At 42.2% G+C, this 14443-nt stretch overlaps 1 protein-coding gene across 1 annotated transcript in view; it reads left to right on the top strand.

The window, feature by feature from the left end:
• DRD3 (dopamine receptor D3) overlaps positions 1-13924 on the top strand; it is a 70923-nt gene extending 56999 nt beyond the window's left edge. The window contains exons 6-8 of the mRNA XM_031009484.3: positions 2140-2336; positions 9892-10174; positions 12568-13924. Coding sequence (XP_030865344.1) covers positions 2140-2336; positions 9892-10174; positions 12568-12764 — 677 coding nt within the window. The 3' untranslated portion in view covers positions 12765-13924. The remainder of the gene's footprint in view (positions 1-2139; positions 2337-9891; positions 10175-12567) is intronic.
• Positions 13925-14443: the final 519 nt, after the last annotated feature.

The following is a 14443-nucleotide window of genomic DNA, read 5'->3' as shown; positions in this document are numbered from 1 at the left end:
CACCTGCCTCGGCCTCTCAAAGTGCTGGGATTACAGGCGTGAGCCACCATGCCTGGCCCCTATAAGCCATTTTCTAAAGGATGATGACATAGGCTTTGGTGAAACAACATGAAATTTACCTGAATTTTACCTCCTCTTCGGAGAACCAGAGAATTTAGGAGTAGCTTGTAAAGATTCTAGTGGCAAAGATGTCAGTAAAATGCATCACTGGTCACTGAGCACACTCTTTTCATTTTAGTTCTTAGCTGTTATTCCCTTCCTTCTCCCACAAATATTGTTCCCTATAAGTCTGTCTCCAAATTCCCATTTCAGATGTTACCTTCCCTTTCAGTTCAAAAAGCTCAGGGGAGAGAAATAATAAATAATAAATAAATAAATATTAAGAATAGCTACCATTTATTCTCATTAATTCTCACAACTACTATACAATATTTCTAGGCTTTTTTTTTTAACAGGTAATAAAACTGAAGCTTTGCATATTTAAGAAATGTGTCAGCTGGGTGCAGTGGTTCACGCCTGTAATCCCAGCACTTTGGGAGGCCAAGGCGGGTGGATCACCTGAGGTGGGGAGTTTGAGACCAGCCTGAGCATCATGGAGAAACCCCGTCTCTACTAAAAATACAAAAAAATTAGCTGGGCATGGCGGCCCATGCCTGTAATCCCAGCTACTTGGGAGGCTGAGGCAGGAGAACGCTTGAACCTGGGAGATGGAGGTTGCGGTGAGCCGAGATCGAGCCATTGGATTCCAGCCTGGGCAACAAGGGCAAAATTCCATCTCAAAAAATAAATAAATAAATAAATAAATAAATAAATAAATAAATAAATGAAACGTGTCCAAGATCACACAGTTAATAAATAGCAGACCTGAATCTGACACTGAAGGCTCTCTGGCTTCCACCTACCTCAGAAGACCAAGAAGCAGAATAAGGGTCCTACATGGCCACTGCCCTCTCCCCACCAGCCCACACCTGAGGCTTCATCTTCCAAGGCCAACTTTGAGGTTGAAGAATCCCCAACCCTTTATGAAGACTGGCCGGGTGTACCAACAGTTGTTGCTCACAGTGCTGGATGAAGCACAGATGTTCCATGTCACAATGGTAAAGAGGGATGGGGTGTTAAAATTATAGAAAGAACATTGGCTTGGGCATAAAACTGGCTGCAAGAACATATTTTTCAGGTGCAGCCTTAGGCTACTTACTGAACCTCTCTGAGCTTTAATCTGCTCATCCGAAAAGAGAGACAGTAATGGCACCTGTCTCATACAATGTTGCCATAATTATTAGGTAGGATAAGGGGTACAAAGCTCTTGGCTCATTGCCTGGCAGATATTAGTTTGCTTTGCTTTTCTTTTTCAAGATGGGGCACGTTTCAGGCCCATCTTGGGCCTTGGAGGAATCTCAGCATCTGCTATGAAGAAGGCAAAGCTAGAGGGACCTCCTAAGGAGAAATGGCAGGAACATTTCAGGATATAAAGCAGGGACAAGGACCCTTCTAAGTGCACATTCTCCATGTCACAATTTCATTACCTGCCTTTTTCCCATCCCACCTCTGACAAGTGCTGGGATTCCCTGAAAAATCAAATCTCTGTCTTGTATTCAGCCGCCATCTGCCCTCCATCCCAGATTCAAAATTGGAGAACTAGCATTCTCAGCAAATAAGGCTTCTTCCTTTCATTGCAGTCAAACAATTCTCCAATGCCTCCGCACCAGCAGGCCCTTTTCTGAGGGCTGCATCCCTCCTGGGAGCCTCTGCCCTCTTGCCCTGTAATGCTCTCCCCAGCCTCCCAGGCTGCATGTCTCTGTGTGACACTTGTGACATCCTATGAAAGGGATCATCTGTCTATCTAGACTGTTCGCTCCCTTGAGAGAAGACATGGTGTCTCATTCATCTTTGTAGCCCCAGTGTCTGGCATATGATTGTTGGTAACTTTTTATTTTAAGCAAGCTGTGAGAAACTCAAAGATGAATTAGACCTTCTACCCTCAAGGACCTGACAGTATACGTATCTGAGACTGCATTCTCCCCACCCCCTGTGCAGCAGAAAGTGCAGGCACCACACATGACATGGAGCCGTGTTTTATGCTCCTTACTGAGTTCTGATACTTGCTAACTGCTTTACCTTCCCCCTTCTCATCCGCAGGGGACCCCACTGTCTGCTCCATCTCCAATCCTGATTTTGTCATCTACTCTTCAGTGGTGTCCTTCTACCTGCCCTTTGGAGTGACTGTCCTTGTCTATGCCAGAATCTATGTGGTGCTGAAACAAAGGAGACGGAAAAGGATCCTCACTCGACAGAACAGTCAGTGCAACAGTGTCAGGCCTGGCTTCCCCCAACAAGTAAGTACCCTGGAGGGGGTAGAGGGAAGACAACACCCAATCTCCTGACTTCCCAGCCTGTGTCCAGCAGTGCACGATTTTGCCGTTTAGCTAAATTGAAGACACAAATCTGACACCCACTTTGGAATCTGCTAATATTGGCTGCGCTTTGAAGGTAGGAAATCCAATCTCAAGAAAACACTGAAAGTTGCCTCTAGAGCCTACCTTACCTGGCAAAGTGATTGGATAGCTCCTGGGCTTGTTCTGCTTCCCTTCAAAGTCTTTCATTTTCCCCAAATGGGCAGCAGCTCAGATGTCCCACAGGCTTTGAAGTTTCAGTGCAGCAGTTGTACCTTGCACTGCTGGTGGGTTCCCAGAACGGACTTTTTATCTAAACCACTCATGCCAAGAATCACTGGGGTCCATCAAAGCCTTTTTTCCTTACTGGATCTGTCCATGTGTCAAGGAACTGACAAGCTGGTGGGATAGGGTGCTGATAAAGCATTTTATTGGATTTTTCTAGGCTTTGAAAAGAAATGTCATTGCCTCTGCAATGATCTTCTAATTGCTAGGGCTTTAATTTCTCCTTACCCCATTGCCTGGCACTTAGTAGTTTTCCCACGATGTACTTGAAGCATGAATGGATATATACCGATCACTTGAAATCTACTAGGGAAGGGACAGTGGTAACATTAAACAGCATCTGCCTTCATGGAGCTTAGAATCTAGACAAGCAAATAAAGCACCCCTCCACTCAATGTTAATGAAGATCCCAGAGCTGAATAGGATGTTTGCCAAATGTGAGGTGAAGACAATTAAGCACTCAATTATGAAGTGCTCTGGAGGTTATAGAAGAGAAAACCCAATACGCTCAGTGATATGGTTTGGCTGTGTCCCCACCCAAATCTCATCTTGAATTGTAGCTCCCACAATTCCCATGTGTCGTGGGAGGGACCCAGTGGGAGGTAACTGAATGATGGGGGTGGGTCTTTCCCTTGCTGTTCTCATGATAGTGAATAAGTCTCACGAGATCTGATGGTTTTATGAGGGGGAGTTTCCCTGCACAAATTTTCTCTCGTCTGCTGCCACGTAAGACGTGCCTTTTGCCTTCCACCATGATTGTGAGGCCTCCCCAGCCACATGGAACTGTGAATCCATTAAACTTCTTTTTCTTTATAAATTACCCAGTCTCAGGTATGTCTTTATTAGCAGCATGAAAACAGGCTAATACACTCAGGAAAGGGCTCCATAGACAGAGTAAGAATTGAGTTTGATCTTGAAGACAGATCCAATTTGGGTGTCTAGATTAATCTTTGATGACCTGGATAATCTTTTTTTTTTTTTTTTTTTTTTTTTTTTTTTTGAGACAGAGTCTTGCTCTGTCACCCAGACTGGAGTGCAGTGACATGATCTCAGCTCACTGCAGCCTGTACCTCCTGGGTTCAAGCAATTCTCATGCCTCCACCTCCTGAATAGCTGGGATTACAGGTGCCCACCAACACATCTGGCTAATTTTTGTATTTTTAGTAGAGACAGGGTTTTTCCTTGTTGGCTAGGCTGGTCTATAATGCCTGGCCTCAAATGATCTGCCCACCTCAACCTCTCCAAGTGCTGGGATTACAGGCATAGGTGCCCAGCCTGATGACCTACATTATCTCTGATGACCTGTTAAGGTCTTTGATGATGTCAAAAGTATGAATGAAGGCCAGACTCTTAAGTTGAAGTCCCAAGGCTTGAGTGAAACAAGACTATTAATCCCCATGAAAGAAGAGATCAAGACCCAAGGCTGAGGATATGAAAGTATTGCATTCAAAATATTATCATGTCCCGTGGTTATCAATGACATGGTTAGACCCACAACTAACTGTTCCTTCTTCTACACCCCCTGCCCAGTCTTCTTGTCTGCACGTGCACCCCATTCAGCAGTTTTCAGTAAGGGCCTGATTTCCATCACATGCCACAGGAAAAATGGTAAGTGGGCCATGTCTGATCATACAGAAAGAATAAGAGACCTTTTCCCACAATACTGGCTTATCTTGATTCTACTCTCACCCCAGAATGAAACCTTACCCTGATTCCCACACATATATCTACAAGACAAGATCTGAAATTCTTCCTAATTTAAGCTTCAGAATAGAATTCATCAGATGATATTGAGAAAGCATATGACTATTGGGCTTGACCTTAGTGACTGGAGCCAATGACTCTTGCACACGGTGTGACAATGCCATCCAAGGCCACCTGCATTAGAGGAAACAGACGTCAAGGGAACACACATGGACACAGCAAAAACCAGGCAGAGAAAGGAAAATTTCAAGTGCCATATTTACCACTGAATGTGGGAAAAACCAAGACAACTTCATGGTCACCATTAGCCTTGTTCTTCCAATTCAAGCCAGGCCTGCCTCGCCCAGCTAGCAGAGTGCAGAATGGAGTCTGGAGGTGTTAGATATGAGAACAGTATTCCTCTCTGAATTCCACATTAGAAATAAAACTTCAAAAATTTGTAATAATTAAGGTCTGAGCTTTGTTCAATCTCGGTATAGTTAATGACTTTTTACACAGGCCTGGTGTGGGAATTGGAGATAATCATTTTAAATGATAATAGCTATGCAGCTCAAAGTTGCCTATGGCTGATCCAAGGTCTAAGGAGGCTTCAAGGCCAAGAGGAGGAAAAATATTGAATACAAAAGAGAGATCAGACAGCCAAGAGACTGGCATTTCCAAGAGTGTGGAGAATTAGGTTCTGTCCTGCCATCTGGGAGTGGAGGGCTCTGCCAGCCAGACCCAGAGGAATCCAGTGTTTCCTCATGTCAGTCATGGAAGTAGTGATCAGGTTTTGCAGACAGAGCTGAAAAATACACTCACCAATATATAATCTTGGAAGAATCATTTTCCTACTATAGGACCGAATTTCCATATCTGTAAAATGGAAACAGGGTATACTAGATCAATGTTTTCAAATATGAGGTTTTTTTGTTCTTGTTTTTGTTTTTGAGACAGAGTCTCACTCTGTTCCCCAGGCTGGAGTGCAGTGGTGTGATCACAGCTCACGGCAGCCTTGAACTCTTGGGCTGCACCCAGCTAATATGAGATTTCTTAGGCAATCCCAAGAATTTGTTTCCCATCCCCTAGTTTTAGAAATAATGAGTTAGAAGTCAAATATTGTCACTTTAAGAAGATCAGTAGGTGCCAGTTTTCAGTAGGTGCCAGTTTAATTGTAAACATAATCTTGGGGCCGCGTGTGGTGGCTCATGCCTGTAATCCCAGCAAGTTGAGAGGCCAATGTGGGCAGATCACCAGGTCAGGAGTTCGAGACCAGCCTGACCAACATGGTGAAACCCCATCTCTACTTAAAAAAATACAAAAATTAGCCGGGCATGGTGGCATGCACCTATAATCCCAGCTACTCAGGAGGCCGAGGCACAAGAATCACTCGAACCCGGGAAGCGAAGGTTGCAGTGAGCTGAGATTTCACCACTACACTCCAGCCTGGGCGACAGAGGGAAACTCCATCTCAAAAACAAACAAACAACAACAAAAAAAAAAACAAACAAAAAAACACACCATAATCTCTGTTGTAAATAGGCATTCAGATAAAATGAAATATGCTTATTTTAATTATTAGAAAATGCCATCAAACTAAAAACCAAAAAATGTTAAATATGTATTCTCTTAACTTGACATCATGTTAAGTGAAATAAGCCAGACATAGTAAGACAAATATCACATGTTCTCAATCACATATGGAAGCTAAAAAAGTGGTTATCGTGAAAATAGAGAGTAGGTTCATGGTTACCAGAGGCTAGGAAGGAGATGGGGAAGGGGGCGAGAAAGAGAGGTGGATTCAGGGGTACAAACATACAATTAAATAGAAGGAACAAGTTCTAGTGTCTAATAGCACAGTAGGGTGACTACACTTAACAGCAGTTTTTATATATTTCAGAATACCTAGAAGAAAAGATTTGAAATGCTCCCAACACAAAGAAATGATAATTGTTTGAAGTGATGACTAGCCTGATTTGATCATTACACATTGTATGCATGTATCAAAATATTTCATTTGCCCCACAAATATGTAAAATTATTATATATGAATTTTTTAAATCTTCAAGAAAAAATGTATATTATTCTAGAATTCCTAAGAATACCTCTGTGGAGCACCATTTTAAAAAAAAACTCTAGGCCAGGTGCAGTGGCTCATGCTTGTAATCCCAGCACTTTGGGAGGCTGAGGTAGGTGGATCACTTGGGGTCAGGAGTTCGAGACCAGCCTGGCCAAAATAGTGAAACCTCATCACTATTAAAAATACAAAAATTAGCCAGGTGTGGTGGTGGGCGCCTGTAATCCCAGCTACTCAGGAGGCTGAGGCAGGAAAATCGCTTGAACCTGGGAGGCAGAGGTTGCAATGAGCCGAGATCACGCCACTTCACTCCAGCCTGGTGACAGAGTGAGACTTTGTCTTAAAGAATAAATAAATAAATAAAAATTTAAAAAACTTAAATTGGCTGGGCATGTTGGCTCACACCTGTAATCCCAACACTTTCGGAGGCCAAGACAGGAGGATCACTTGAGCCCAGGAATTTGAGACCAGCCTGGCCAACATAGCAAGACCTCATTTCTACTAAAAATAATAAATAAATAAATAAATAAATAAAGAACACTAAATAGTCTTGAAGACCGCTTGCATTCATTCATTCATTCTGAGTATGTACAATGTGCCAGTTCTGTGTATCTAGAAGACTGCTTCCTTGAACTAAGGAAACCAAAGCGAGGGGTTTTTGTTGCTGACACTGACTGACTTACATAGAAAACAAATTTACTGGAAAGCTGTCAGGTGGCTCACAGGCTCAATGAGAAGGCTGAAGAACAGCTTCAGAAAGATGCTATTCATGCCTAAGAAATAATCTAGCTAGAAGACCTAACACACTGGACATTGAATGCCACCACTACTAGAGGAGTTCTGAAGTCTCCCTGCTTCACAAGTTCCAGTTCAAAGTCTCAGGTGTGAATCTGCAATTGACTGGGCTTGGTGCATGTGCCTGAGCTCTAGCTGCATGGGAATGGAGGTATGAAGTGAATATCTGGCTTTTATGGCATCAGTAATGGGAGTTGAAGAGTTGAGTTCTGCCTCCTGTTCAAGACTGACACAATAGTCTGATTCTTCAAACATGAAAAGAAGTTCAAGTTGGGCACACACACATCTCCCCCTCCATACCAGAAAAGTTAACATATTTCAGTTTTCCATTCTCAGAGGCTACTCATCCCAAACGCATTTTTCCCTATTTCTTTTCAGTTTTCCATTCTCAGAGGCTACTCATCCCAAACCCATTTTTCCCTATTTCTTTTCTGTTTTACAAATGAAGCTCAGAGATATTAAATTAACTTGCCTAAAGATACATCTACTAAGTAAGAAAGCTGAGAAGAAAATCCTGGGTTTTCTTTTTTTTTTTTAATTTCTATTATGGAAGTTTTCAAAAATAAAAAAGTAGACAAATATAACAACCCCCCAGTAGCCATCAGGCAGCCTCAGTCGTGATCAATTCGTGGTCAGTCTTATTTCATCTACAATCCCACCTACGTTCACACATCCCCACTGGATTGCTGTGAAGCAAATACTAAACACTGTATTATTTCAACCAAAATATTTCTGCAAGATCCTCTAAAGAATACAGACTGTTGGCCAGGCATGGTGGCTCACGCCTGTAATCCCAGCACTTTGGGAGGCCAAGGTGGGCAGATCACATGAGGTCAGGAGTTTGTGACCAGCCTGACCAACATGGAGAAACCCATCTCTACTAAAAACACAAAATTAGCCGGGCGTGGTGGTACATGCCTGTAATCCCAGCTACTTGGGAGGCTGAGGCAGGAGAATCTCTTGAACCCGGGAGGCAGAGGTTGCAGTGAACCGAGATCACACCACTGCACTCCAGCCTGGGCAACAAGAGCGAAAGTCTGTCTCAAAAAAAAAAAAAGAATACGGACTGTTTTATAAGACACATAACCACAATACCACATCACACTAAAAAATTAATAGTTTTCTAATATCATTAAATGTCCAATTGATGTTCAAATTTCCCCAATTGTCTTGTAAATTATTTTACAGTTGGTTTGTTTGAATCAAAATTCAAATAAGGCACATATTTTGCAACTGGTAAGTATTGTCATTGTTGTTGTTAAAATTTATTTGTTGAAGAAACTGAGTCATTTGTCTTGTGGAGTTTCCCACACTCCACATTTCGGGGCTTATGTCATAGTGGTGTCACTTAATGTGTTTCTCTGTATCACCAGGTCATTCTAACTCAAAAAGGCCAGACTACAATTCTATGCTACCCTGCTCAAGGGGTTGTTGTGATTATCAAATGTTCTATATGTGGTGGGAGCTGCTTTTTTTTTTTTTTTTTTTACTTTAAGTTCTGGGGTACGTGTGCTGAACAAGCAGGTTTGCTACATAGGTATACATGTGCCATTGTGGTTTGCTGAATCTATCAACCTATCATCTAGGTTTTAAGCTCTGCATGGATTAGGTATTTGTCCTAATGCTCTTCCTCCCCTTGTCCCCCATCCCTTGATAGGCCCTGGTGTGTGATGTTCCCCTCCCTTTGTCCATGTGTTCTCACCGTTCAGCTCCCACTTACAAGTGAGAACATGTGGTGTTTGGTTTTCTCTTCCTATGTTAGTTTGCTGAGGATGATGGTTTCCAGCTTCATCCATGTCCCTGCAAAAGATATGAACTCATTCTTTTTTATGGCTGCATAGTATTCTATAGTGTATATGTGCCACATTTTCTTTATACAGTCTATCATTGATGGGCATTTCACTTGGTTCCAAGTCTTTGCTATTGCAAATATTGCTGCAGTAAACATACATGTGTATGTGTCTTTACAGTAGAATGATTTATAATCTTTTGCATATATACCCAGTAATGGGATTGCTGGGTCAAATGGTATTTCTGGTTCTAGATCCGTGAGGAATCGCCACACTGTCTTCCACAATGGTTGAACTAATTTACACTCCCACCAACAGTGTAAAAGCGTGCCTATTCTCATCCTCACCAACATCTGTTGTTTTCCAGACTTTTTAATGATTGCCATTCTAACTGGCCTGAGATGGTATCTCACTGTCATTTTGATTGCATTTCTCTAATGACCAGTGATGACAAGCTTTCTTTTGTATGTTTGTTGGCTGCATAAATGTCTTCTTTTGAGAAGTGTCTATTCATATCCTTTGCCCACTTTTTAATGGGGTTATTTTCTTGTAAATTTGTTTAAGTTTCTTGTAGATTCTGGATATTAGACCTTTGTCAGATGGATAGATTGCAAAAATTTTCTCCCATTCTGTAGGCTGCCTGTTCACTCTGATGATATGGTGGGTGCTTTTTAGTTGTAAAGTCTAAAGCAAATTTCATTTCCCTTAACTTCTCAGGGTCCCACCACTCCCTCAGATGTTCCCTTTGTAGGTTTCCCACAACTGTGTTGCCGTCTTCCTTCTTTGAATTCTCTGGCCCTTTCAGGAACATTCAGAAGATAAACAATACCCCCAGAAATGTCAAGATTCCCTCTTGTCACACCTGCAGACCCTCTCTCCTGACCCGGCACATCTGGAGCTGAAGCGTTACTACAGCATCTGCCAAGACACTGCCTTGGGTGGACCAGGCTTCCAAGAAAGAGGAGGAGAGTTGAAAAGAGAGGAGAAGACTCGGAATTCCCTGAGTCCCACCATAGCGCCCAAGCTCAGCTTAGAAGTTCGAAAACTCAGCAATGGCAGATTATCGACATCTTTGAAGCTGGGGCCCCTGCAACCTCGGGGAGTGCCACTTCGGGAGAAGAAGGCAACCCAGATGGTGGCCATTGTGCTTGGTAAGTTTGGGTTGGCTTGAGCTGTGTTGGGTTGGGTTAGGTTGTGTTAAGTGGAGCTGGTAGAAGATGCTAACTAAGGTAGCCACATTTGAGAGAAATAGGAAATTCGATGACAGTAATACTTATCAAATGTTCACAATATAATTGAAAAGTATTTGTATATAAATGCTAACTCTGGTGGAAATTCAAAAGACCTAGGCTGAAATTTATGAAGCTGAACAAGCCACTTAACTGCGCTGTCCATTATATGGAGCTACAACACATAAATCAAACAATAAGTAAGATAATGATTCAATAAAACTGTCTGGTACATATTGGATATTTAATAAATGCTTAGTTATTTAAAATATTAAGTGATAAAAATAAGAATGCAAAACACTATTGTGATATGGTATGATAAAATCTAGATTACTTTAGGCCGGGCATGATGGCTCAAGCCTGTAATTCCAGCACTTTGGGAGGCCGAGGTGGGCAGATCACGAGGTCAGGAGATCGAGACCATCCTGGCTAACACGGTAAACCCCGTCTCTACTAAAAATGCAAAAAATTAGCCAGGCGTGGTGGTGGGCGCCTGTAGTCCCAGCTACTCAGGAGGCTGAGGCAGGAGAATGGCCTGAACCTGGGAGGCAGAGCTTGCAGCGAGCAGAGATCGCGCTACTGCACTCCAGCCTGGGCGACAGAGCAAGACTCCATCTCAAAAAAAAAAAAAAATCTAGATTATTTTAAATACAGAGTAAAAAAGACTGGAAAGAAATTCACCAATATATCAAAAGTGATTGTCTTTGAGTGGTGGGTGCTTATTCCTTTTTTCCTACTTCTCTGTATTTACCAAGCTTTCCATACTGCATACAATCAAGATTTTTTGTTTTTTGTTTTTTTGAGACATGGTCTGACTCTGTTGCCTAGGCTGGAGTGCAGTGGCACAATCATAGCTCACTGCAGCCTTGAACTCCTGGGCTCAAGCAATCCTCCTGCCTGAGCCTCCTGAGTAGCTAGAACTACAGGCGTATGCCCCCATGACCAGCTAATATTTTTAATTTTTATTTGTTTTTTGTAGTGACAGGGTCTCATTACGTTGCCCAGGCTGGTCTCAAACTCATGGCATCAAGCAATCCTCCCATCTCAGCCTCCCAAAACACTGGCATTATAGACGTGAGCCACCACACCCTGCCAGAACCAGGGGTAATTTTTATAGTCATAAAATATGAAATTTATTTATTTATTTTGAGACAGAGTCTTACTCTGTCACCCAGGCTGGAGTGCAATGGCACGATCTTGGCTCACTACGACCTCTGCCTCCTGGGTTCAAGTGATTCTCCTGCCTCAGCCTCCCAAGTAGCTGAGATTACAGGCATGCGCTACCACACCCGGCTAATTTTTGTATTTTTAGTAAAGACAAGGTTTCACCATGTTAGTCAGGCTGGTCTTGAATTCCTGACCTCAGGTGATCCACCCACCTTGGCCTCCCAAACTGCTGGGATTACAGGTGTGAGCCACTGTGCCCAGCCTGAACTTTATTTAAATAATGAAATTAAAAATGAATAAATCACAGGTATGCTATAGAGTTAGTGAAGGCAGTTAGTTCATCCTGTTCAGTGTCACTGACAAACCCCAACTCTCTCCTGTATCAGGGAGTTTACTAGAACTCCTAGATGTAATCTCCTCAACAGCAGGAACGATGTCAGTCACATCTTTAAGGTCTTCATACCTATCAGTGCCTAGGATCATGTTTTGCATAGGTAAGCATTAAATAAACGTCTGAATTAAATTGAAAAAGAAAAAGATTAGTAAAGAACTACCTAGAGACCCAACTAGAAAACTGATTTAGTAACAAAGGCCAAAGTGAATGAAAGACATTAGCATGCAGTTTTCTCACCTAAAAAAGTTTGGCTAATCACACCTATTTCATAGGGTTGGGTTTTTTTTGTTTTGTTTTGTTTTTTTTGTTTTGTTTTGTTTTTTTGAGATGGAGTCTTACTCTGTCACCCAGGCCGGAGTGCAATGGCGCAATCTTGGCTCACCACAACCTCTGCCTCCCGGGCTCAAGCAACTCTCCTGCCTCAGCCTCCCGAGTAGCTGGGATTATAGGCATGAACCACCACGGCCAGCTAATTTTTGTATTTTTAGTAGACACAGGGTTTCACCTGGTTGCCCAGACTGGTCTTGTACTCCTGACCTCAGGTGATCCACCCGCCTCGGCCTCCCAAAGTGCTGAGATTACAAGCGTGAGCCACCACACCCGGCCTAGGGTTGTTATAAAAAAAAGTAAGTGGGTATGCAAAACTTCCAGCTTAGTGGCTGGCATAAAGTAGACAACCGTGAGTCATTCTCATGTTATAACAAAAGGAGTAAGCAAATCCCTTACCCAGTTTCTCTCTTATTTGGCAACTTAGGGGCCTTCATTGTCTGCTGGCTGCCCTTCTTCTTGACCCATGTTCTCAATACCCACTGCCAGACATGTCACGTGTCCCCAGAGCTTTACAGTGCCACGACATGGCTGGGCTACGTGAATAGCGCCCTCAACCCTGTGATCTATACCACCTTCAATATCGAGTTCCGGAAAGCCTTCCTCAAGATCCTGTCTTGCTGAGGGAGCAGAAGAGGGAACACTCTTTGTACCCATTTCTAGCTGCCAGGCTGTTGGCCCACTCAGAAAGACTGTGCAGTGTCCTCCGGCATGCAGTGGGAAGAAGATTCCTGGAGCCAGGATGTCCCTGCTTGTCAGGTATAACCAGATGTGTCCTCCAAAACAGAATATTCTACCTCCCCAGCTAAAATCTGACTTCATTCTGACAATCTTCAAATGACTGGGGAGCTTCCGAGTGATAAGCAATAATTCAGAAAGAAGCTGATAAAACATGACTCACACAAAATTGTCATCAGAGGCATGATTCATTACACTGAAGGAAAAATGAACAGATCTCATCATTCTCAACTTGCAGGGGTCCTTGAAATCAGCCAGTAAACCACCTTCTAGAACAGCCAGTCTGTCTTCCTTCAAACCTCTAATTAACTGTCAGGCTAACCTTGTACTTTTACGGGCCCATTCCTCTTGGTCATTTCTTTCCTTCACTGTATCTGGAAATGTGAATGGCAAGGCCAGTGCTTCTACCTCTCTGTAGAATCCGATGGGCTACATTTGGTGAGGTGAATTTCTCACACCAAGAGAAACACTATCCCACATTGGGATGGGGACTTCATTTCAAACTTTGCTACCCTTGTATTTTAGCTTTAGCTAAGAAGGCTTTTTGATTCCATTCCTTTACTCTCTAGAGGAAATCTCAGAGTCTCAACTTCCAGAATCATTCAAGATGGGGATATTTTCTGAAGACGGAATGACACATCCCATTGTAGTTTCACTGTTGAAACTTATGGTTCAGAACATACCTTAGATATGCTTTTCATAACACTACCAAATTTTCCTACCCAGGGCATTTCCATTTCTGCTTAACAGGGACCCAATATAGTGGACCACATCATGACATTTTGGGCAACAGTGGGCCACATATACAACGGTGGTCTCATAAGATAATAATGGAGCTGAAGAATTTCTATCACTTAATGATGTCATAGCTGTTGCAACATCATAGCTCAATGCATTATTTACATGTTTGTGGTGATGCTGATGTAAACAAAATGATGCTGCCAGTCATGTAAAAGTATACAATTGTGTACAGTACGTAATACTTAATATTGATAATAAATGACTATGTTACTGGTTTATGTATTTACTATACTAAACTTTTCACCATTTTAGAGTATGCTTCTACTTATTTCAAAAAAGTTAATCATAAAACTGCCTCAGGCAGGTCCTTCAGGAGGTATTTCAGAAGAAGGCATTGTTATAAGGGATGACAGCTCCCTGTGTGTTATCGCCCTTGAAGACCTTCTAATGCGACAAGGTGTGGAGGTGGGAGACAGTGATATTGATGATCCTGACCCAGTTTAGGCCTAGGCTAATGTGTGTGATTATGTCTTAATTTTTAACAAAGCAGTTTGAAAAGCAAAAAATAGTTTTAAAAATAGAAAAAAATATATAGAGTAAGTATATAAAGAAAGTAAATATTCTTGTCCAGCTATCTAGTGTGTTTGTGTTTTAAGCTAAGTGTTATTACAAAAGAGTCAAAAATGTCAAAAAAATTTTAAGTTTATAGGTAAAAAAGGGACTGTAAGCCAAGATTAATTTATTATTGAAGAAAGAAAAACTTTTAAAATAAATTTAGTGTAGTCTGGGTGTACAGTGTTGATAAAGTCTATAGTAGCGTACAG

The sequence above is a fragment of the Gorilla gorilla genome, chromosome 2 (genome assembly GCF_029281585.2).
Source record: "Gorilla gorilla gorilla isolate KB3781 chromosome 2, NHGRI_mGorGor1-v2.1_pri, whole genome shotgun sequence".
Lineage (NCBI taxonomy): Eukaryota > Metazoa > Chordata > Mammalia > Primates > Hominidae > Gorilla > Gorilla gorilla.
This window is presented reverse-complemented; position numbering and strand designations above follow the sequence as displayed.